Source organism: Rhipicephalus microplus, chromosome 2, assembly GCF_043290135.1.
Source record: "Rhipicephalus microplus isolate Deutch F79 chromosome 2, USDA_Rmic, whole genome shotgun sequence".
Classification (NCBI taxonomy): domain Eukaryota; kingdom Metazoa; phylum Arthropoda; class Arachnida; order Ixodida; family Ixodidae; genus Rhipicephalus; species Rhipicephalus microplus.
In genome coordinates, this window is record NC_134701.1 from 177919237 (window position 1) to 177941907 (window position 22671).

Genomic DNA, 22671 nt, shown 5'->3' on the forward strand with positions numbered 1-22671 from the left:
GTTGTTAATTTTTTTCCCATGTTTACGTTTTTCACGCAGTTTAACTCTGACAGAACAGAGTTAGGCTCTTCCTGAAAACCCACTTTCCAAAAGAAATTCACTCGCAACTTGTTTTTAGGTCACCAGGGAGAGTCGAACATCATCACAAAGCAGATACCAATAAAAAAATCTCATTTGCAAATAATTCGCAATTCCCAAAAACGAAGTTCACAACAGCATAATTTTTCTTTGTACGACTATGCATTGCAATATACACATAGTCACACAAAGTTGTTATGTTAGCAAAAATATGCATATAAAGTTTGACCATCGTCCATTTTAAGATGAAGGTGTCTGCCATCTATACTCAAGCAAGGCCACTCCCACCTAGGAAGGAAGAAAGCTGTAGGCACGACGACATGGGACGGTCACCTGCCTTAGCAATTCTGACGAAGATTTGGTTTTGAATGGACAGTCCAGTAAAGCGAGTACAATGAAGTCCCAAGTGTCAACATAATTTATTTTTTGCTTTTTTTGTAAAGCACTTTTACACAAATGTCTGATGAAAAACGGCACGGAGGGGGAAGAAGTGATGGTTTTGCAAAGGTTGGCTACTGTCTCCCATCAGTAAGGTGACCCTAAAAGTCGCAGTGAGCAAACGGTGCTTAGATGGGTCTTTTTTCAGTCAAGTCCCATGTCTTCATCCATATTCTCTTCTTTCTTCGGGGACTTCGCCTCCTTAGCAGCCTTCGATGCCTGCAGAGCCTTTACGAACTGAGCCATGTCTGAAATGCATCAGGTATATACATGCGTCATACAAATGAGCACGAAAGCCAGGCTTGCGCAACTGAGCGCTCTACATCCACTAGCAAGGATGATGAAGCTCTCAACAATGAAACGCTCTATAGATACTTGGCAAAAAGAAAAAAGAGCAGCAAGACATGTCATATCATATCCAGTGCTGAAATTTTGTCCTGCGAACAATTTATTCATCATTTATTCAATTTATTACACAATTTATTTAACATTTTTTGGAAAACTTTGGTGCAACTAAAACTTTTACTGCAAGTGAACTAGGCACAGCAGTGGATAATCTATGTATGTACGTTTTTTTTGTAAGAGGAGCACTATAACAGTAGGCTGAACAATGATATAAGAAACACAGAAATAAACATTCCGCTATGTATAATAAACTAAACCTGATGGACATATTTAACTAGGCAATTGAATTGCCCCAAAGGTGCCCAAAATAGCCAAAAGAGATCTGCTGGTATACAGAAAGTGTGGAAACAATGGTGCACAAAGTTTTCCCTGCCTCGCACTTTTTTCTTTTTCATTCTCGAACAAGCCTTAAGGATCACCAAGGTAGCCAAAATAAAAATGCAGCTGAGGCTCTCGGCTTTTGTTACATGCATCTCCAACACAGATTAAGGGGAGACGCTCCTCGAAAAAGTTTTTTTTTTTTATTTCTAGTAATAGAGACTTGAAAAGTTTGTTATTAGTATAGTTTTTCATGCAGATTTCAAATATGCAATCATTTTTTGTGTAGCTGCTATAATTATTGAGTTATGCCATAAACAATAGCAAAAAGTTACATTTTTTGCGGGCACTCTTTTATGTACTAAACTTTCAGTAAAAGCACTGTGTCTGATCTTATTTGACTCTTGGTAGGATGAAAAGTGCAAATATCTATATAGATATGTCACAGAAATATTGGAACCAAGAAAAAAAAATTGTATTGAATGACTTATTATTTTCAATCTCCCTTGAAACAATAAGCTAATATTTTCACAACTAATGCTGGTAGGCATTGCAATTTAGAGTAGATATTTGCATTCTGCATGTGTTGAAGAATATGTGTGCCAAGTTTCGTTACTATACAATGAATATAAGTTTCTAAAAGGCTGCCCGGAAAACGTGAAACTGTCAGAAAAAATGAAAATGAGAAAAACAAGTTTGAAAGTTCGCAAAGTTGGCATTTATTAGGAAATCATTCTTTTTGCATCAAATTGGGGCACAATGAAAAGTACCTTGCCTTGAATGCACTGCAAGTGTCTAGAAGTCCCCTGCACCATAGCTTGGTCCTTCACGGCTCTTGCGGTCAGTGTCCTCAACACGAGCTCTCTTCGCTGTGTTGCGACGGTGTGCCCTCGCTTCTGCAGTTTGCTTCAGGTTCATCTTCCTGATGCGCATGACGTCACAGTGGTCACCATGTGTGACCAGATCTTGTGAGGGGAGAATTCCAATGCCTTCGAGCACTTCTTCAAAGCCCATGTGGCCTTTGTTGTACCAGAGTACAGCAAGAGCGGTGGCTGTCTCCACAGTTGTTCTGGAGGCGAACTTTGTTTTTGGACATAGCAGCCATATCTTGTTGTTCAGCGATTTGGCTGCATTCTGTGTCTTGCCATGAAGGCACCGAATAAGGAGTTTCTCCTCTGTAAGGCGCTTGTAGATAGGCATAATTGCCAATCCTTGAGCCTTCGTCAACAGTGGGGTGTGGCGTGGTGCAGGCTCCCCCAGTGCTTCCGCACGCTTGTGCTTGCACCACGAATTTGGTCCCGCGGGGCAAAAGTTGTGGCTACTGGCACCATCACTGGAGCAGCAATGAAAATACGATGCCCATATGGCAGTGTACATATTTCGGACACTGTCCATGTTGCTCGTGATGGCGATCTTGTAATATGTTTGTAGTTTTATTATTGTCGCATCTTTCAGTTTTTCGCCTCGTGGCAGTGGCGTTGCCAATTTCCGTAGGGCAGTTCCCAAGCGCTTTGCAACGTGGTTCGTGCACTCTTCTTTGTCAATGGGGGTGTCACAGTATACATTTGCCTCGCAGACTGCAGTGTAGGCCTTGCTGTCACCATCACTTAGGAAGCTGGTGAATCGCAGTGGAGTTTCATAAGACAAGGTCCTCTGCCATATATTGACAGCTGCCGCAGGTTCCATTGCATGGGATGAGCAGTCAGTGTTTTTTTGGCAAACTGGAAGATGAAAAGCTCGCCATATCTCTTCATCCTCCCCAAGGTCCCTGTGTATACTGCAAGCATGGCAGTAGTTCGAAAAAACTTCAAAATCGAGGCAGAGCCCCGTGTCCAGGGACACGACTGTGCCCACTCCATTGTGGCTTTTATGACCTCTTTTCTGCCAGGTGCCATCAAACATGACTGGCACATCTCTGCCGCCGACTGCGTCCTTCGTGATGTTTCGTGCCTGGTGCAAGTTTTTGCTCACTGCCGTCATCGCCGCACCATGGAGCTTCTTGCAAATGCCGTTGAATGTCTTGTGATGCATCGGGCTCGGAAGACCAAGAATCGCACAAAATCGTGAAAGTTGGTCGTGGCCTGCGCCTATAGCGCGTGCTGCCAGAACTGCCTTCACGTTTACAGCAAAGCTGTCACGCGAGCTGCCGCTGTCAAAACGAGCGCTCGTTCCTTGGTCCCCGGCCGAAGCAGTACGTCTCGACGTGTGCGTGAACGAAAGTGCAGATTCAGGGCAATCAGAATTTTGACAGCACAGTTCGAGGAATGCCGAAAGTCCTTTGCGCTTTCCAGCTGCCTCTCGCACGCCGAGCTTCCGTTCGCGGCAGGTTGGGCATTGCGCACCCGCCACAAGTGCCGTCAGCGCATCGATTTCGCAAAGCAGCATGTTCGCAGTAGCAGCATCTACCGGTTTACGTTCACTCTCGAAGAATCCAATCTTCCTTTGGGATGCACTGACGAATTCCACGGCAGCGGCTATTTCACAACCACTGTCGCAGGGTTCGGTGACGGTGTTAGGCCTATCCGAAGTCGGAGCGTCGAGGCGTTGGTCGGGGGCGACATCGTCGTTCGCTGTCGCTTTGCGAAGCGTCCGACGCCGTTTCCCTCGATACTTGTGGCGAGTTCTGAACTTTCGATTATCTGAACTGCACTTCTTCGGGCTTGCCATGACGCAAAAATGCAGAGAAACGCAGAAAAACTCGATCGCGACGTCCGAGGCTTCGCTCTTTTGCCGGAGAGATAGGAGGGGGAGGAGCGTGGAGCGCACCGCCGTCCAATGGCGGCCTCGCGCTGTGTGCAGCGATATTCAAAACGCGTGACGTACGCGTTGTTTTTCTCGTTTTTTGTTTATTCTGCGTGAAGGCACGAGACTGGCTACTAGTGGATTATGAAGGATACGGCCTTCGCAGCATGCGTGCACGATTGCAAATGGCGGCCAACGCGTCGTTTTCGCGACAGGACGCCGCGAACTTCGCCGTTTTTCGCGACTTTCACGCATTTCTCGCGTCACCGCTGCCCACTTGGAAGCAATTTTTGATAATTTCTCGTGCGAATTTCAGCTTGATATTTTCAGAAGTAATAGATTATAGTCCAAGGATGCCAATACAGCCGAAAAAAAAAAAAAGCGAAAATTTTCCGGAAAACCGCGACTTTTCGACCCGCGTCTCCCCTTAACACACAGTTGAACAAAGATTAAGGCACAGCTGAAAATGCAACTCTAATCCACACCCCTAAAATGACCCATGGCATTGACAGCCTCACCTCCAGAGTTTGCAGCCGCAACGACGCTCTCATCCATGCCAAACTGCTGCATCAGAGGCCCCAGCTGCCCTGAATGAAGAGCCGTACTGAACATGCTGAGTGCCTGCGCAGAGGTCAAGATGATTTGGACTCAGCTCGACAAATGTTTGGCCAGGGTATTATGGCGGCAACGGCATAAACACAACACACGTGAGAGCCACGTGACAACATGCGTCGTTGGTTTCATCACAACACAACTGCTCATGCCTTGGCACAAAACGAACAAATGTTTAGAAGCTGGCTGCCATTACGAAACTGTGCCAAGCCTGTCAACCAATTTCGAGAGTGGTGATTTTGGCTAGATGGAACTTGGTTCCCTTTCAAGGTTAGGGATGAAAAATCGTGTAACCTCTTGGTTGTTTCACCCCAGTCGTGAGAGCGTGCAAAATATCAGCACGAGTCGACCAGGCACACCGATTACATTGGCTTCTGGTTCACACTTGACACCCTTCATAACAGACACTGGTGAAATAGGCAACTGGTTACAAGAGACACTACTGTGCCCAACACTGAAATAGGGGGTTGATGAGAAAAGGAGAGTATGGTACCCTGCTTATAAGACTCTTCACAAAGGAGACAAGAACTATTCTCAGGTGCCGGTCTCTTATAAAGTGATTCAGCTGAATAAGAGCTTCAGAATGTGTGTGCAACTTTGGCAGAACTTGCGAAAAATTCATAGGAAAGGAACAGGGGAATTCCATATTCTTGAGTCTGAATTGGTAATACCACCAAGAAAGACAACAAAATTTACCAAAACTGAGTCGGCACTTCTAAAGATGGGAACAAGGGCAATATAAGATGTTTCACAAGCGGAAGTACTTTTAATGAAAATCAGATGTACAAAGCATACGCACAGCACTGCCACTAAGCAAGACAAAGATCAACTTAAAGATGTGCCCTTACACATAATTGTACACATCATTCGCAAGTTCTTAGCAGAGTGGCTTGAAGATTAAAGATCTTTTTGAACAGTAGGTTCTACACTCTACTTCCCCCAACCCCATTAAGATTCTCCCGGGGGAGACGCTCCTCGAAATAACTTTTTTTTTTATTTCTAGTCACAGACACTTGAAAATTTTGTCATTAATATAGTTTTTCGTGGAGATTTCAAATATGCAACCATTCTTTTTGTGTAGCAGCTATAGTTATTGAGTTAGGTCATGCACAATAGCAAAAAGTTGCATGTTTTGCGGGTACTCTTTCATGTACTTTACTTTCAGTAAAAGCATTGTCTCTGATCTTATTTGACTCTCTGTAGATTGTAAAGTGCAAATATCTTTATCTATATGTCACATTATCTATATGTCACAGAAATATTGAAACCAAGGGAAAAAAATCGTATTGAATGACTAATTATTTTCAATCCCTCTTGAAACAATAACCTAATATTTTCACTACTAATTCTGGTAGGCATTGTAAATTCAAGTAGATATTTGTATTCTGCATGTGTTGAAGAATATGCGTGCCGTGTTTCGTTATTATACAATAAGTATAAGTATCTAAAAGGCTGCCCGTAAAATGTGAAGTTGTCAAAAAAAATGAAAATGAAAAAAACGTTTGAAAGTTTGGAAAGTTGGAATTTATTAGGAAACCATTTTTTTGCACCAAATTGGGGCGCAATGAAAAGCATCTTGCACTGAATGCTCGGAAGACCGAGAATCGCACAGAATTGTGAAAGTTGGTCATGGCCTGCGCTGCCAGAACTGCCTTCAACATTTACAGCAAAGCTATTACGCGAGCTGCCGCCGGCGAAACGAGCGCTCGTCCCTTGGTCCCTGGCTGAAGTAGTACATCTCGACGCGTGTGTGAATGAAAGTGTAGATTCAGGGCAATCGGTATTTTCACAGCACAGTTCAAGGAATGCCGAAAGCCCTTTGTGCTTTCCAGCTACCTCGGATGCCGAGTTCCCGTTCGCGGCAGGTTGGGCATTGCGCACCCGCCCCAAGGGCAGTCAGCGCAGCGATTTCCCAAAGCAGCCTGTTGGCAGTAGCAGCGCTTACTGGTCAACGTTCACTCTCGAAGAATCCGCTCTTCATTTGGGATGCAGTGACGAATCCCACGGCAGCGGCTATTTCACAACTACTATCGCCGCGGGGTTCGGTGTCAGTGAGGCCTATCCGAAGTCGGGGCGTTGGTCGGCGGTGACATCAGCGTTCACTGTTGCTTTGGGAAGCGTCTGACGCCATTTCCCTCAATACTTGGGGCGAGTTCTGAACTTCCGATTATATAGACTGCGCTTCTCAGGGCTTGCCATGACGCGAAACTGCAGAGAAACACCGAACAACTCCATTGCGACTTCCGAGGCTTCGCTCTTTTGCCGGAAGGATAAAATGGGGAGGAGGGGGAGCGCACCACTGACCAATGGCGGCCTCGCGCTGCTTGCCGCGATATTTGAAACGCGAAACGTAGAGTTGTTTTTCCTGTTTTTGGTTAGTTATTCGTGAAGATACGAGACTGGCTACTAGTGGATTGTGAAGGGAAAGGCACTCACAGCATGCGTGCACAATTGCAAATGGCGGCCAACGCGTCGTTTCCGCAACAGGACAACGCGAACTATGGCATTTTTGGCGACTTTTGCGCATTTGTCACGTCACCACTTCCTACTTGGAAGCATTTTTAGATCATTTCTCGTGCGAATTTCAGATTGATATTTTCAGAAGTAAAGGATTATAGTCCAAGGATGCCAATACGACCGGGGGAAAAAACTGAAAATTTTCCGGAAAACCGCGACTTTTCGACCCGCTTCTCCCCTAGACTATCTTATATTGTAGAGGCGAAATTCACGCTTGCACCAGTTTAACTAAATGTAACAGTGAACACAATTCAAGAACTAAGTATTTCAAGCCAAGACGAGAGCTGAGAAGGTACATATCAGTTGTGTGTCTTACACCTAATTTATTCACTAGCGAGAGGTACCGCGATGCGAAAAATGGCCTCTGCTGCGATGGGAATCGCACCAAGCTTACGCAGAAGTACAGGCGCACCAAAAGCCATTGTTCTGAAATACAAAACCATATTGCAATGAAGAAGAGACACATAATGAGGACTGGACTGCGCAGAGATGGCATGCAATTGTGAATAAAGCAGTGGTATTTTGGACGAATCGTCTGGCTTTCCCCAACACATGTGCACACATAGACAATGAGCAACTATTCATAAAATCTCAGCCGTTTGATTGAAGCACCACATTTGCAGCTGCGTGAAGCCCACTACTCCCAGCTAATTGTGTGCAGCACGTAGCCTACTACATTTGCATGCCGTCCCTGTTGCCGCTTCTGACGAGACTGCTAAGTGCGCCCCACAGATGCGTAGCTTTTAGAAACTAAAGCAGTTCACCACCGCCGCGCCCCTGTGTAGTCTAGAATGCCATAGAAACGAGAACGCTCACGGCCAACACATACATACGGTGCACCAAGCACTGCAGTAGTTACATGAAATTAATAGGCAACATGCTGCACACCTGGCAAGCACAAAAAAACTAATTAGTGTACTGGCAGGCATCGAGAGCTGTTTCCAATGCATCTCTGGCAACATGACTGCTTGAGTGGAGCGAAGAAGCATTAATAAATTTCTTGTTCTTGTTTTTCTGCTGTCTTATTTTTAGGATGATTTCACAGCCTTTAGACAATTCGAGAAATTGGACGTTGATTGTATCGGCCTATTTCAAATCAATATGGTAAGGTTAACCAGGCTACCTGGAGCACTCTTTAAAGGCAACTGAACTGAACAAAATACCAGCAGGCTGTCATCTAGACCACTTTCCATCTTTCCCACCGTTCGATTACCTTTACAGGAGGGGCGGATAGGGGGGGAAGGGATAAAAGGTGAGGGGAATGGTTAGTGGGCAGGGGGAGGGGACACTCTGCTGTAGTACCTGCTGAAACTGTGGGGATTTGACGGTGTCCTGCAGGAGTTCGCTTACGTCGGGTTGCTTGTCAGAATCTGTGGACGGAGGAAGAAGCTTCTCCACGCGCCCCATCAGGTCCTTGTTGTCCAGCAAGGGCTGTAGCACCTCCATGTTGATGGCCGCTGACAGGTCCACTGCACGTGCGGCAAACAAGTTCTGTGCACGGATGCTTGCAAATGCTCGAGGTCAAAGTATAAGTAAGTAGCCAGTACAAGCGAAGTCCCTCCAAACCAACACAAAACGATTGATTTATTTATTTGATTGATATGTGGTGTCTAACGTCCCAAAACCACCATATGATTATGAGAGACGCCGTAGCGGAGGGCTCCGGAAATTCCAACCACCTGGGGTTCTTTAACGTGCACCCAAATCTGAGCACACGGGCCTACAGCATTTCCGCCTCCATAGGAAATGCAGCCGCCTCAGCCGGGATTCGATCCCGCGACCTGCGGTTCAGCAGCCGAGTACCTTAGCTACTACACCACAGTGATCATGACTCTGCAGTCAAGAAGCGATTCAATCGCTGCTAGACTCACTTGCAGCAGAGAAACGGGCACGCCCTTCCACAGCCAAAGCAAACTGCACGAGTGAGCGCACTGAAGAAAACTGTGTATTTGTGATTGCCTCCAGAAAGAGAAAGCAAGTCTGAAATCTGTAACAGTGCTCTTCCTTATCGCCAACGAGACTGAAGCGGTTTTTGTGAATTCTCAAAACGGGAAACTCAATCACAGTGGATTTGTGTCAGTCAACGCATGCTCGGAAACGGGCGTAATCATCTACTCAGAAGCAATAAAAGAGAGAGTAACCAGTCCCTCACCTTTTGAATGATTCTAAACTAGAAAACCATCAGTTTTATGGGCCAGCCATCCCCGCGCTTTGAAATCTGTCCGTGAGCTGCACTAAAGCATTAAAGAAAAAAACAGAGACATCGGCACAAGAAAAAAATTACACGCATTGTCTTAGTGCGGCAGCACATGCCAAGCAAGAGAAATTATTGAAAAAGGCGCATCTTAAACATGCAGGCAATCACGTACATGCAAGTCTGACTCTCGAAGGGTTAACAATGCTGTAAAATAGCCTGCTCTGTAGCAACCTATTCCCTGTGCATAGCCAGCAATCGAGCAAAACATGGCAGACTCAATAATTCAAACTCAAGTGCACCCCTGCAATTTGAATTATCAGAAGCACGAATTATCAGATGTAAGCAAAAGCATGACTCTGGGCAACATATCGGGGAAAATCAGAGATAGCAGATAAGCACATGCAAACCTGGCTTCACATTTCCTTCTTCCTTTTCCTTTCCCTTTTCCCTTATTGAAAGTGGTCACGATGGTGACCAATGTTGCTTTGAACTACAGTCCAAACCCGCGATAACGAAATCCGGAGGAAAGGAAATTCTCACCGCAACGAAATATTTTCGGAGCAGCGGCGAACGCCCATAGGAGTCAATGCATTTCGTAACTCGCGACTACGAAAAATATTCATACCGCAGTCCCTCATTAACGAAATTTTTTAAACACGAGTGCGCAAATAATCTATTCTCGCAAGATTTACATTCGAAAACTGCTGAAATGCATTCATGCTACGCTTAAATTGTGCAAAACTATCAATAAGCGCAATTGAAAAGCAGCCGCCATCATTGTTTACAAAAAAAAAAAAAGACGTAAAGCTCGCGACAATGATGATGATGGTGGCTTGCCGAAACACCTGCTTATTATCGTGAACTACATACGTAGCCAAAGCCACAATCCTCATGGAGTGTGGTTCGTTGGCTTGGCTCTGTGCTTGGCTTTATTGGCTTTGCACACACGTGGTCGCATGTGTGGAGCCATTTGTGGAGAGTTTGCTTGGTCGCTTGGTGCAACGTGAGCCATGTGTTGCGATTGCTTCATCCGATTTCGCTGCCTGTGAAGATGCCACCCCCTGGTGGCTGCTGAGCAACAAAGAACTGCTCGGCCAGTACAAGCCCTCACACATATATAATGCCGATGAAACGGCATTGTTTTATAAAATGCTGCCATCCAAGACTTTCGACTTAAAAGGCCAGAAGTGCTATGGTGGCAAGCACAGCAAGCGGCGCATGACGATTTTATTGTGCGCCAACATGAATGGCACAGATAAACGGCCACTGCTCGTTATTGGCAGGAGCAAGAAGCCCCGCTGTTTCAAGGGAAATCGCAGGCTGCCAGTAAGCTACATCGCGAACTTAGTCGTGGATGACGCGCGCTATTTTTAGCACCTGGCTCCAGTCCTTCAATGCCGACATGCGGAAGGCAAACAGGTCCGTCTGCCTTCTTCTCGACAACTGTAGCGCCCATAACGTCGACGTGCAGCTCGGAAATGTGCACCTCGTGTTCTTCCCACCAAACTGCACTTCGGTGCTGCAGCCTCTCGATCAGGGATTTATTCGCAGCGTGAAGAGCGCTTACAGAGAGAGGCTGATTCAGCATTTGCTGCTGAATATACATATGAAGCTCCCCACTGACGTGGACTTGTTCGTGGCGCTAGAGATGATCGCCGCCGCATGGATTGCGACGAGTCCAGCCATGATAACGAATTGCTTTACACACACCGGCCTTGTCACTCCGCAGGCATCATGCACTGATCCAGCAGAACCGGAAGAAGGTTTGCCTGTAGGCACACTTGATGACAGTACTGGTAACAGCGCAGTGCCGCCATCACTGACCAGTGCATGGGGCGAACTTTGTGCCGTGGCAAACTAGATTTTTAATGGCCTCAGCGTCCATGAGTTCGTTTGCGTGGACAAAGGTGTCGTCGTGCACGAAGTAGTGACTGATCAAGCCATCGTCAGTAGCGTGTGCGATGTGGCCGATCCCGATGAGCAACGACCGGAGCAGCCAGAGAAAACAAGACGTGCTGAATGCCTTCGACACAATTCGCACGTTTTTTGGCGAGCACGACGACAACCTGGTGATGGGATATTTCTTACAGTGTGAGTCGAGAGGCATGAAGTCGCTGCATGGTAAGACCCGCCAAAGTAAACTTACTGACTTTTGGAAATAAAATGTTTTTTTTTTGTAAATTCTATGTCTTTTCTGCCGCATTCTCGCGCCAACAAAATTCCCGCAAGAGCCAAATTTTGTGCTTTCTCCGCCGATTTCGTTATTGTGAGTTTCAATTGTACTCCAAAAACATTCTAGAAATATTTGAGAAATATTCGAAAATATTCAATTCGATTCACACTCGCACTTCAATATTCTGATTCGCTTCACACCTTACATTCCGCTATTCGCACAGCTCAACTAAATTGTCCTGTCTGAATCTCCGTGGGTGTGTGCCAACGCAAAACATCAGATTAAAGAACTGTTTACCAATCTCGATAAACCCAGCGGAGTGAAAAGTCCAAAACACTTACAATATGAGTGGGCGTGTTAAAACGGCACAAGCGCAGCTTCAAGAGCCACGTTTACACCACACAACTTTTATGTTTCAAAAGTAAAACCGACACAAACTGTTGCAGCACTCACCATTGACAGGTTGTTCCTTGTTGGCCTCTGCTCCAACTGCCTCGGAGCCAGGTGGAACTGCAAACCAAAACATAAAATTTTGATTTCACCAAACGAAAAAAAAAAGGGACCTACACTGGAAAACTTCACTACCTGGCACTTGCCCCATGTCTTACTAAGCCCTTGCGCTCGTATTTCAAATATTGCGATTCAGTTCATCCCAACCTGAGGGTAACTTGGCAGTGGTGCCTTCTGTAGTACAGCTGAATACCATCAACTGTGGTGATCTTTCGTTTTCACCCGCAATTTCATTCTAGCTCAAAAGCTACCCAGGTCATCATAGCAATGCATTTTATCATAGCAACTGCAGTTACTATTCACCTCCACTACATGTGGCCTTCTCAGAATTCGTGAGGAAATGTGTTCTCCAACTCTGTAAGAAAATCCTTCAATGTCGTGGGCATTTGAAACACCACTGACAGCACGAAAGACTTGCTATGATTGAACATGCTCCCTAACGAGCATTCGTAGCAACGACATTGAAGCAGTAACAATTAGATTAACACCACGTGCATTACATGCATGAGTAAGCAAATAAACTCATAGTGGAAATTAACAGTGTTCTTTCATTACAAAAGTAGCACACAGATCACGCATGGTCAGTAAAACTGGAACTAAATACAGTCAACGTCCGATTTCCCTGTGCCTTCAGGGACTGCGAAAACGTCCAGAAAACCGGGTGGTCTTGAAAAACGAATGCAAACTAAAACACACTTTTTTAATAGTCTACTAAAAGTGTGTGACTATTAAAAAAACAGGTATTTTTCACTGACGGAGAGGATTGCAGCAGGTGTACAAAGCTCTCATAGCGATTCAGCAAATGCATCATTTAGAAGGCTGTGAAAATAGCCGAAAAAAAATAAAGAAGAGAAGAAAAATCTGGCACTAACGCACTTGTAAACGCTAAGCTGCAAAAAAAGGGGGGGTTCGCTTATTTTCATTTGCATGGCGTTCCACTTGCCCGCGATTTGTGCCTCAACTTCAGTTCACGTCATGTTATTGCTGTACACCGATGACAGTGTCAGTGCTCGCATCATCTCCGAGCTCGTTGCTCGTGTAAGTGCGGCCTCTTCGAGCTTGGTGTCGGAGTCGTCGAAATTCTCTGTAGCTTGATGAATGATTTAGTCATCGGTCAATTCTGCTCATAGCTCGAGGTCTTTGTCAGTGTCAGCGAAGCCCTCAAGGGTTATTCTGGCTGGAGTCGAAACACTGGCAATGCCTGCGGGTGAAAGTTTGTCGCACACACTGTCCACTCCGGGCGAGGCGGCCATCTCGGCGTTCAGTGTGAAGCTCGTGTGGCGAAAACAGTGCTAATGGGCAATGAGAGACGGACGAGTCCAAATGGACACACAGACCTCCAGTCTGCTTTTAGTTCACCTGCACACTGCCAATTTTTATTGTTCAATAGCGCATAGGGGAAATCTCCCACCGGCACTACCTTTAAGATCAAGATTCGGGGTGGCCAGTGAACGGTTTCGTGGCGCTACCAATCGGTTTTTTCAATCAAGCCACTTGCTAGCAGATGCTGCCTGCATCAGCCTTGCGAGGCGAGAGAGTGGGGAACGTAGGAGAGAAGATAGAGGGGAGGAGATGCACGTGGTCAGTGGAGCATGGTCGTAGGAGCGCAGAAGACCTCGGAGCAAGCTCGCTCATAAATGGTTCACATCTCAAACAGACCACAATTGCAAGTGCCGTTCTGTACACCACGCAGATCAGGAACGCAAGACTGCAATGACATTCTGCATAAGTGTCATTTACGGCGAATTGCATTACATTTGCCTTGTCACAGCAAAACGAGGTTTGTGCATATGTGTATGCATAACACAAGAGTACTCCATGTCTCCCACTCACCCTTGATGCCAGAGAGGATGCTCTGGAGATCGCTCAGCTGAATGGCCGGGCCAGAGGTGGAGGCACTGCCGCTTGAGTTGTTACCAGACGTGGAAGCTGCGGAAGCAGTGGCAGCAGGGAGTTCAGTGACAGGCCCGGCGGTCGAGCTCGCCGTTGTACTCGGGGCTGGGGCCGATTTAGCAGATGCCGCAGCAGCCTCGGACGTGGATCCAACGCTACCAGTTGGCGTGATACTTGTGGGGAGAAGGGATAACTAGGTGAGCTAGCAGCTTCACTAAACACACTGAATATAACAATTAATTCAAGCTATGAAAACAATATTACCTGGTGTCCGAAGTGCCCAAACCAGAATACAATCATGAGGCACTCTATAGTGGAGGGCTGCCGAAACTTTTACCATCACGTGTTCTTTAAAGTACACTTGGAGTATTTGGGCCTCAAGCCTTCACCAAAATGCAACCGCCGTGGCCAGGATTGGGCACTGGACTCTCCGTGTCAGCAGCTGAGCACAGCACTACTGTTCACTGAGGAAGGCTAATTTGAGTTTTATACTTGGCAAATTAGCCTCCAACAATTCCAAGAACTCTGTCTCTACTGTAAAAAAATAGCTTGCAAGCTAGAAAAGGTGTAAATAAAAAAATTATAGTGACATTGATATCAAGTTTTCACAACAGCTATCCACGATTTGGCAGCCCCTGACTGCGTCTAGTGATTTATTAGTATATTCATAAACATAGAGAAATATACCTGAAGCAAATAGGGCTTCATTTGCACTTCAGTGCAAATTATGCCCATCTGAAACTATTCCAAAAACCCATCACAATTTGGACAGTCTTTCGAGATCATGAACAGAGGAAATATTTCTATTTGTTGGTCGAAATGGTTGGAGACACAGAAGTTTGCTCATTCATTTGCGTTCCACGCCTCCTTGTGCAATTCACATAGTGTAAGAGGGAGAACCTCTTGCATTACTGAGGTCACAAGTAGTGTGCTTCACTGCACAACAAGTTCTCTCTGCCATGAGTATTTTTTACTGCATCACATATCTGTGCTGCAGAGAAAAAAAACTATTATTGTCGAGCGGAATTAAAACTTGTGCAAGCACTCTTTTATTATAAGACACACACCTTACTCATTTCTCTGCATAGCTCACATTGCCCTCTGATTTCAGTGTCCACTTGTTCGACAGTGTCTGCCAAAACAGTCGCATCTGCACAAATTTCTTTCAATGGCCTGACTCACTGTGATCCAATTAGAAGAAGCGCACTAGCGGTCAAGTATTGTTCGATGTATCATATATGGATGTAGTACCATGCTATACATCGGAATGGAAATGTCACAGACAATCTTCCAACCATTGAACATATATTGGATAATCTGATTACATATCTGGTTTCAACTAAAGCATTTATTTTCAACTAGGCATCGCTTCTTTTTTTTTAGTTGTAACTTGCTATCAGCACTGAGCAACTACACCAGGAAGGTCCGCGGGTGGCTTGCTTTTTTTCTCAACCTACATAACACATCAGGTCCATCCATATCCCCTTTATGTTTCTAAATGGCTTTGCCGAAGGTAGGCTGGTAACCAGTTCTCAAATACAATGGTAAATCTGGCAAAGGAGCAGTCACACTTCATTGCACAGCTCCCGAAACTAAAAGAAAGCTACATTACAGCAGGTTTCAGTAATGCCTTCATCAAAAACCACGCTCTCCCCCTCCCCCCGCCACCAGTTTTTTATTTTTATTTGTCTTCACTACAGCAGACTGCTTCTCTCTCTCTCTCTCTCAAAAGAACTACAGTTTAACTCCCTTATAGGAGGCTTAAACCAGAGAACAATTGTTGTCAGTTATATTAGATGGCTCTTTTAAGCGGGGTACGACGTTTGTATTTTCTTATCAACCCATATTTTGATGCAAGCACGCCGGTGTATCGTTTGTTACATCAGCTTTTGATAAAAATAAGTTTACATTTAACATCCCAAAACCACGATACGATTCTGAGGGACCTCGTAGTGGAGGGCTCCGGAAACTTCGACCATCTAGTATATTTTTTAATGTGCATCGACTTCACACAGTAGACAAGCCTCTAGCCTATTACAAAAGGATTCCACTGCAAAAATGTTTTTCAATAAGTACCTTAACATCCCCATATTGCACACTGAGTTGTACAGCATGACTTAGTAAAAGTGACTCTGAATCATTTTTTTAATCTCTAGCGTCACAAGAGCATCCTTTTCATCCTGGCCTTGTCAAAATGGCACGCACAAACAAGTAATCGAACCCACAACTTTAAGGTTGGCCGCTGAATGCCACAGTCCCCACCACGACAGGTGTCGAAACAGGGAGGGTTGAATACTAAGCTGCTGGTACACACCTCTGGCTTCCTCGCGCTCCACTCAGCAGAGAAGTCAGGTTGGCAACACCTCCCACGCCACCAATACCACCTAGAAACAGAAATACACCCCAAATAAGTGCGCGTACATCTAGCACATGTATGATGCAGTCTATGCGAAGCAGCCAGCAGAATGTCACGAAACTGTACAAAATGCATGAAAGTGCCTTCCACATTATCAAGCTATGTGTAGCACTACCTAATGCCCTTACGTAAATTTGGATGGGAAATATAGCCATAGCAAGCAGAGGGCCATGTTAATTGGTTAATTGGCAAATTATGGGAGAAGAGCCTTTTCTCTGCCAGTGGGCATAGTCAGGTTCACGACGGCGATGATGACGTAATGCAAATTTTCTTGCATCGTCTTAGTTGAAACATTAAGATCATACGATGTTCATATGTGCAATACTGGTAGCAAGCTATGCATATGTGCACAAGACAGTTTGTGTGTTAATGCACACTATAAGGCATAAACGCGGTAGCGTTGCAAGATTGACAGCAACGTTCTATGGCTGCTGAGTGACAAATGATCAGAAGACAAGCATGACTAAAGTAAAAATCAAATTCTAGGACTTTACACATTGACGCAGTGACATGGTAGAGAGGAATGCTGCAATGTGGGAAACTGCATTAACCACTCAGTCAGAACTTAGCCAGAAGCAGAAGAAAAAAAGGTTCTATCTGCCGACAAAATTAAGTATAAAAAAAGGATGCCTGCTTCTGTGTAGCAGAGACCCACTGGAACATTCGGGTAAAATTGCATTATCCCACTACAAGGAATGTGGCTTTCCAAGACATATGAACAGCGGCTATTGAAAAAAACACCTGGGGTGACAACACAAAAGTCTAAGAATTCGGGGAAGCTATGCACTATGTAGTGCGATAGTGCAACTTCACCAGAATTTTCCAGTTGATCCATACTGCGTAGAACCGGGATTCTCTTTTATTAACAATATTTTTTTTGTCGGATACTTTTCTTTGTTATTTTCCATTCAATTATGGCAGGAAGTCAGTGACAGATGGCGCTATGTACACACGTTTTCAATCCTGGTCACCAGAAACTCCTGCGCTTTTTTTTTCCCTTCTAATTAATGCATCGAAAAGCGCACCGAGGAGCTGAACAAGCTGGTTCTGGCTCATGTTGTTCAGCAGGTTCTGCAGGTCGTCATCCCCAATGTTGGGCAGGTCCGAGTGCAGGTGGGTGCCCGAGCCACCAGCACCACTGGATCCGGCACCGCGGCCAGAGCCCGGCACGGGTGGGTTGTTGAGGTACTCGTTTACCTTGCGCACGAGCTCCTCGTCCTTGTCCTCTTTGGGCTCCTGCAAATGGGATGCGCCAGCATTCATAAATGTTGTAAAGTTGCTTTTACGTAAACTGCATGGCGTCGACATTGCTTGATCATTCTCATCACCATTGGGTGTACTGAAACAAGCATTCAAACACGTTTTCACAGTTCTATGCAATGTACTGCACAATTCTTGCATATGAAAAGGACGACATAAATTATTTCATTACCGTGAGAAAGTAGTTATTTTTATATGTCCCTGCCAAAAAAGTTTTTGCCAGTTGAAAAAGTACTCCAGCACGCATTTCAGCCAGCCTATCAAATTTTGCTCAATGAAGTCTTCTTTCCAAAAAATATATGTTTTAGAGCAACAAAAGTATTTTGGAATGAATAAAATGTAAAAAGTAATTTTTGGTGGTCAGCTAGTAAGCAGTGCAAGAAAGAACACTTTATATGCAAAAACATTGAGAACAAAGCAAATCCAGAATATACATTTTAAAGATAAATGAGCTAGGAACAGTATAAAAAAATATATATATCATACAAAATGTTTCTCTTCATATAGACAAAGAAAATCGGAACCGAGGTGCTGCTTTATTGCTTGTGCCATGCAGTGAAGTATTGCTTGTTTTTTTTTTGTGTGTGTGTGTATGAGACAAGTGAACTCGTTCACTTTTCTCAGTAATTTTCTTTTTTCAATAAGAGCCTGCAGGTATTCCAATATAGATGGATTCCATGATGTGAATAATCTATCTATAAATAAGATGTCCAATGAACTTCCTTATTTCCTCTAGCGGCACCTCTATCCATGAGCCACCTCACTCTGCATGGGCTAGTGCTCCAACATACGCATCCAAGCATATTTGTTTGCATTTTTGCACATCTTATTGCGCAGTTCTAAAACTTTTCACGCTGCTCCGTAGTGAAGGCCAAGGTGTGCTCTGGTGGCCTGCTTGTCGCGAGGAGAAGCTCAGCAGCCGGCGCCAGCACACTGTGCCCCAACGACGTGTGGACCTCATATGTAACCAGAGTACCTACAACACTGCACACAAAGGTCAGCAGCTACGCATTTACAGTGGAGGAGACAGCTTGAGCCCATTAACAAAACAAACCCATGAACATTTGCGGTTGTCTCAGGCTGACACAAAAAATCACCACAAAACTTGAAGCTGAGATGCTGTCGTCCTCACTCGATTATGATGTGGTTGCAATACACTGTCGAGCGGCGCATGTTTTTTGCAGCCCAGATGCACGCATGACGCCGCTACCATAGAAGCGACTAGTGACACTAGATGTGGGCCTGTGTGTGATGTGACGATACAAGGGAAACCAAAGCAGCTGAAAATTGGCTGAGAAGGCAACTTCCACACTCTATACATGTGGTGGACCTTCGTAAATATTTCTCTGTAGTGCGAAAGTATCCGCACTACAGCCAAAACAGCTTCCTTCATAGTTTACACAGGCCCAAAACGTGTTGAGCATGCAGCTTCATGTGTCCGCAAATCGAGGCATGCAATGTGGTGCGCTTACAAGCATGAAATTTCAAAAAATTAGCATTGAACGATCTGTGCTGCCAACAAAATGAATGCAAAAAAAAAAATCTATGGAAAGAAAGTGCATCGCCAAAATTCACCAATTTCATTTCAAGCCACCACCGAAATTTTGTGCACTGAGCTGTACCGATCGTTCGATTTCACGGGCTCACACCCCATATCCAAAGACATTGCGATCAAGTCACGAACCAGCATTCGAGTATTACTATAAGCACTGCCTATTCTTTATTTCCTTCAATTAGAGCCACCACAAAGAGTTGATTCCGTACAAAATCGCAACTTTGATTGCCCGCGGCTGCCACTGAAGAGCAAAAACGCTGATTAGGTCTAGCTTACGGTTTCGCATATTGTGCCAGGAAGTTTTAGAAGACAACATGAGGATTGGGCGTGGAAAATATCGCACTCAAGCACTGATTCAGGAGCAGCGTGCTTAATACGATGTTTGCGGCCGGTAAACAAATGGCGAAGAAAGTCAGCCGAGCTTGTCCAAGTTCACGTAGTGGTGGCAGCAAAAGTGAAAGCTCGTGTCAGAAAGTCGAAAAGCTTTTAAATTTGGGGATGATGTAGCAAACGAGATAATGCCGACACTTTGCCCGACAGCAAACTCAAAGCACACTTGATGAGGCCACGATTGCATGTTCCACGCGAACGCATGCAACCGGAGCCACGCTGGTGCAAAGGTTATTCAGACGCTCAGGCAACTGCCCTTCTTCCTCAATCAGCGAGCTTGCGCAGCTGGCTCAGCGATGCCAAGGTCTTTTCTTTTGTTTTTCCTCGCTACAGTTAACATAAGAGGGCGTCGAATTGCAACTGTGCAATTACTGGACATAACTACTGATCCCGACCAAGTTCGGAATGCGCCTATCATGCGCGGAACTAAAAAAATATGACTTCTAGCAGCAAAATGTGGGATTAGCCTAATATGCAAGTGCACCTATTATGCGAGTAAATACCGTATTTTAAAGCAAAGCGTCTACAACTCTGATTTTGGTAACGGTGGCATACACGAAAAACCGATCAAGAGTTACGAATATACCAATCTGATCTGTTATCGAGGTAGCTAGTGATTACATGTAGCCACATTTAACTGTTGCTTATATATTAACGCATGATAGTCATCGTTGCTGGTGGCAAGTGGAGTGTTGCACTGCTAAGCAAAAGGATGGCAGTCCAGCTGCCGGCATGGAGGAAGGAAACGCTCAAGAAAAAGTGTTGCTGAATTCAATAAAAAGAAAGAAAAAAGGACAAGTAGTCCATCAAGCATGTTCACGCACACCCTATTTCCCCCCGACAGGATAAGAGTTCCTGTATTTTTTTTTTCATTTATCTGTACACACTGCAGGAAAACACTAAGCTGTAAAAGGAGTGGATTAGTTAACTGTCAAAGCTTAATTAAACATCCCAAAACCACCATACAATTAAGCAAGACACCGTGGTAGAGAGCTCCAGAAATTTCGAGCATGTGCAGTTTATTAACATGCACCTAAATTTAAGCACACGGGTCTCGGACATTTCCACCACCATCAAGATTGCGGCGGCCGCGGCTGGGATTCAATCCCACTACCTTCGGGTCAGTATTCGAGCACCTTAACCACTAGACCACCGTGGCGGGCCAAGGAGCAAGTTGCAACATCACAAAGCAATAAATGGATTCTCAATAGACTTGGCGAGCGTCGGCTTGTCTCACCTGCATCCAATAGAAGCACCTCCGGCTGGACGACTTGAACTTGAGGACATACACTCGGCCTGTGGTGCACTGTGTCACCTTCTTGAATTCAGCATCCTCAGGGAAGATGATCAAGTCCTACGATAATGGTTACCATGGTTACGAAATTTATGCATAAGAGCCAAGTAATCCAAAGCTTGTTTAGGTTAGCAAGTTAGCGGCGACGCAGCAGATTACACAAACACAGGCTCTTCGCCTGCACCTGTCTGTGTCGCGAACGAAAGCAACAAATGTTGGTTGTCAACAGAAGCAAGTTGACAAGAGGTATATGTGCATAAAAATATGATGCGTATCTAAACAGATGTATCAACGGAAGCCCATATTTGTTGAGGGTCTTGCCGAGAAGACACATATCCAATACCGCACACTCTGCGCGAATAAAGAATAATAAATTAAGTTTACGAAGCTGCATTCCAGTCCTATCAAATTCTCTTCCCAACAAACTATGGAGAAAGGAAGAAGTCCAGTCAGGTAGTCTGCACTGAGTCTGGTTATCTGATGAGTTAGCTAAAAGGCTGTAGTTCTCCTCATTAAGTTAAGAAGGAAGATTATTTATTCACATAAACTTTCTACGAGCGAAAAGGTGCTTATTTCACACTATGAAATCATCATTGCCTTCATGTAATGTAATGGTCGCTTCTGACAATAGCAGCATTGCTAAAGTTTTAAGCGAGTGTGTGAAACATTCAGACGGTAGCATACTACAATTTCAATAACATCTGTGCTAAGCAATGTTCACTTGTTCCTCCTATTATGTGTAACTACTATGAGCCATTGTGCATCTGTTGTAGTCAAGTCTTGTTTTTTTTTTCCCTCTCCATCTTAAAAATAGCTACAAACACTTTTCTTTTATCTTTCCTGTGGCACCTCTTGCCTTTGTTTATGCTGCCCCGTCATTCCATACTTAAAGCAACAAAAGAGAAAATAAATTTCATTTCGCTGTGCTGCTTGTGTTCCCCGTACAGCAGGATTGTAAAAGATGGTGAAACCGCAGATGCGGGGTTAAACATTTGCGCCATATTCCTCAGACTAATTCTACCAATTACGGTATCCTGTGAGACAGTCTCAGTGGCATTTCGTCGCCTACCTTTTTTTTTTTTTAGATTAGATGCAGGGACAGCACTACCAGTAGCCTTAGCTGTTGAAGGCTTTCTAGTAATAAACGCAAACACTAATGGTTTGTAAAGGTAAGTTCTTCAACGATGAGAATCAAGCTGCCCGCAGAGATTGCAAATGGCACGTGATTCGGCGGAATCATTGCGCTTGGAGCAAATAGGCTTTGAAACGAAAAAAAAAAACGTCCTTTGAATCAGCAAATATCTACAAGAAACAATCAATAGTGCGGTATCCCGCCGCGTCGTTCGCTTACAACGGGCTCCATGAGTGCATAGATCGCTGGCTGTGCGTGAGATGTTTGGCGCTTCTAAAAGAATTAAGGTCGTTTTCACAAGCTTTTGAAACAGGAGAATGTGGTGCTACAGTAAAAAAACGACTCACATCTTCCACAGAACCCGAGGTGCGGTCCTTCCAGCAAAAATGCATCAGCGAGTCCTCGCTCTGGTGAACGTAGACGGTCCCCTTGCGCTTGTCGGGGTGGACCATGTTGCCCTTACGCGTCATCTTGCCGGCCCGGAATTCGACGAGGTACTTGCTGTGGCTCTGACTGCCCGAGCTGGCACCGAAGAGAAGTCCCCTGGTCATCGTGAACTTCGTCGTTCAGCCACAAACTTTGAAAACGGCGACAGAAATGACTCAGCGACCGCCTGCAGGTACAGCAAGAAAGTGAGCTTGCAGTTTCGGTCTCAACTTTTCTGAACTGCGTGAGTTTCGTATAAACAAGAACACACGTTGAAACTGTGTGGCAGTTTTTCAATTGTATGTACTTAACAAT

General features: G+C 44.9%; 1 protein-coding gene across 2 annotated transcripts; it reads right to left on the reverse strand.

The window, feature by feature from the left end:
* Positions 1 to 478: 478 nt before the first annotated feature.
* On the reverse strand, positions 479 to 22587 carry LOC119170562 (proteasomal ubiquitin receptor ADRM1-B). Of its 2 annotated transcripts, none has more exons than XM_037421756.2 (9): positions 22278 to 22587; positions 20742 to 20858; positions 17325 to 17535; positions 16198 to 16267; positions 13824 to 14056; positions 11934 to 11990; positions 8461 to 8579; positions 4500 to 4602; positions 479 to 764 (listed from the first exon to the last, which is right to left on the reverse strand). In XM_037421756.2, the coding sequence occupies exons 1-9, from the start codon at positions 22479 to 22481 to the stop codon at positions 661 to 663; spliced, it is 1218 nt and encodes a 405-aa protein (XP_037277653.1). In that variant the 5' UTR covers positions 22482 to 22587; the 3' UTR covers positions 479 to 660. The 2 variants fall into 2 exon arrangements, with proteins under 2 accessions (XP_037277653.1, XP_037277652.1); XM_037421755.2 differs by having other exon boundaries at positions 8413 to 8579; positions 22278 to 22586.
* Between the last annotated feature and the right edge of the window lie 84 nt (positions 22588 to 22671).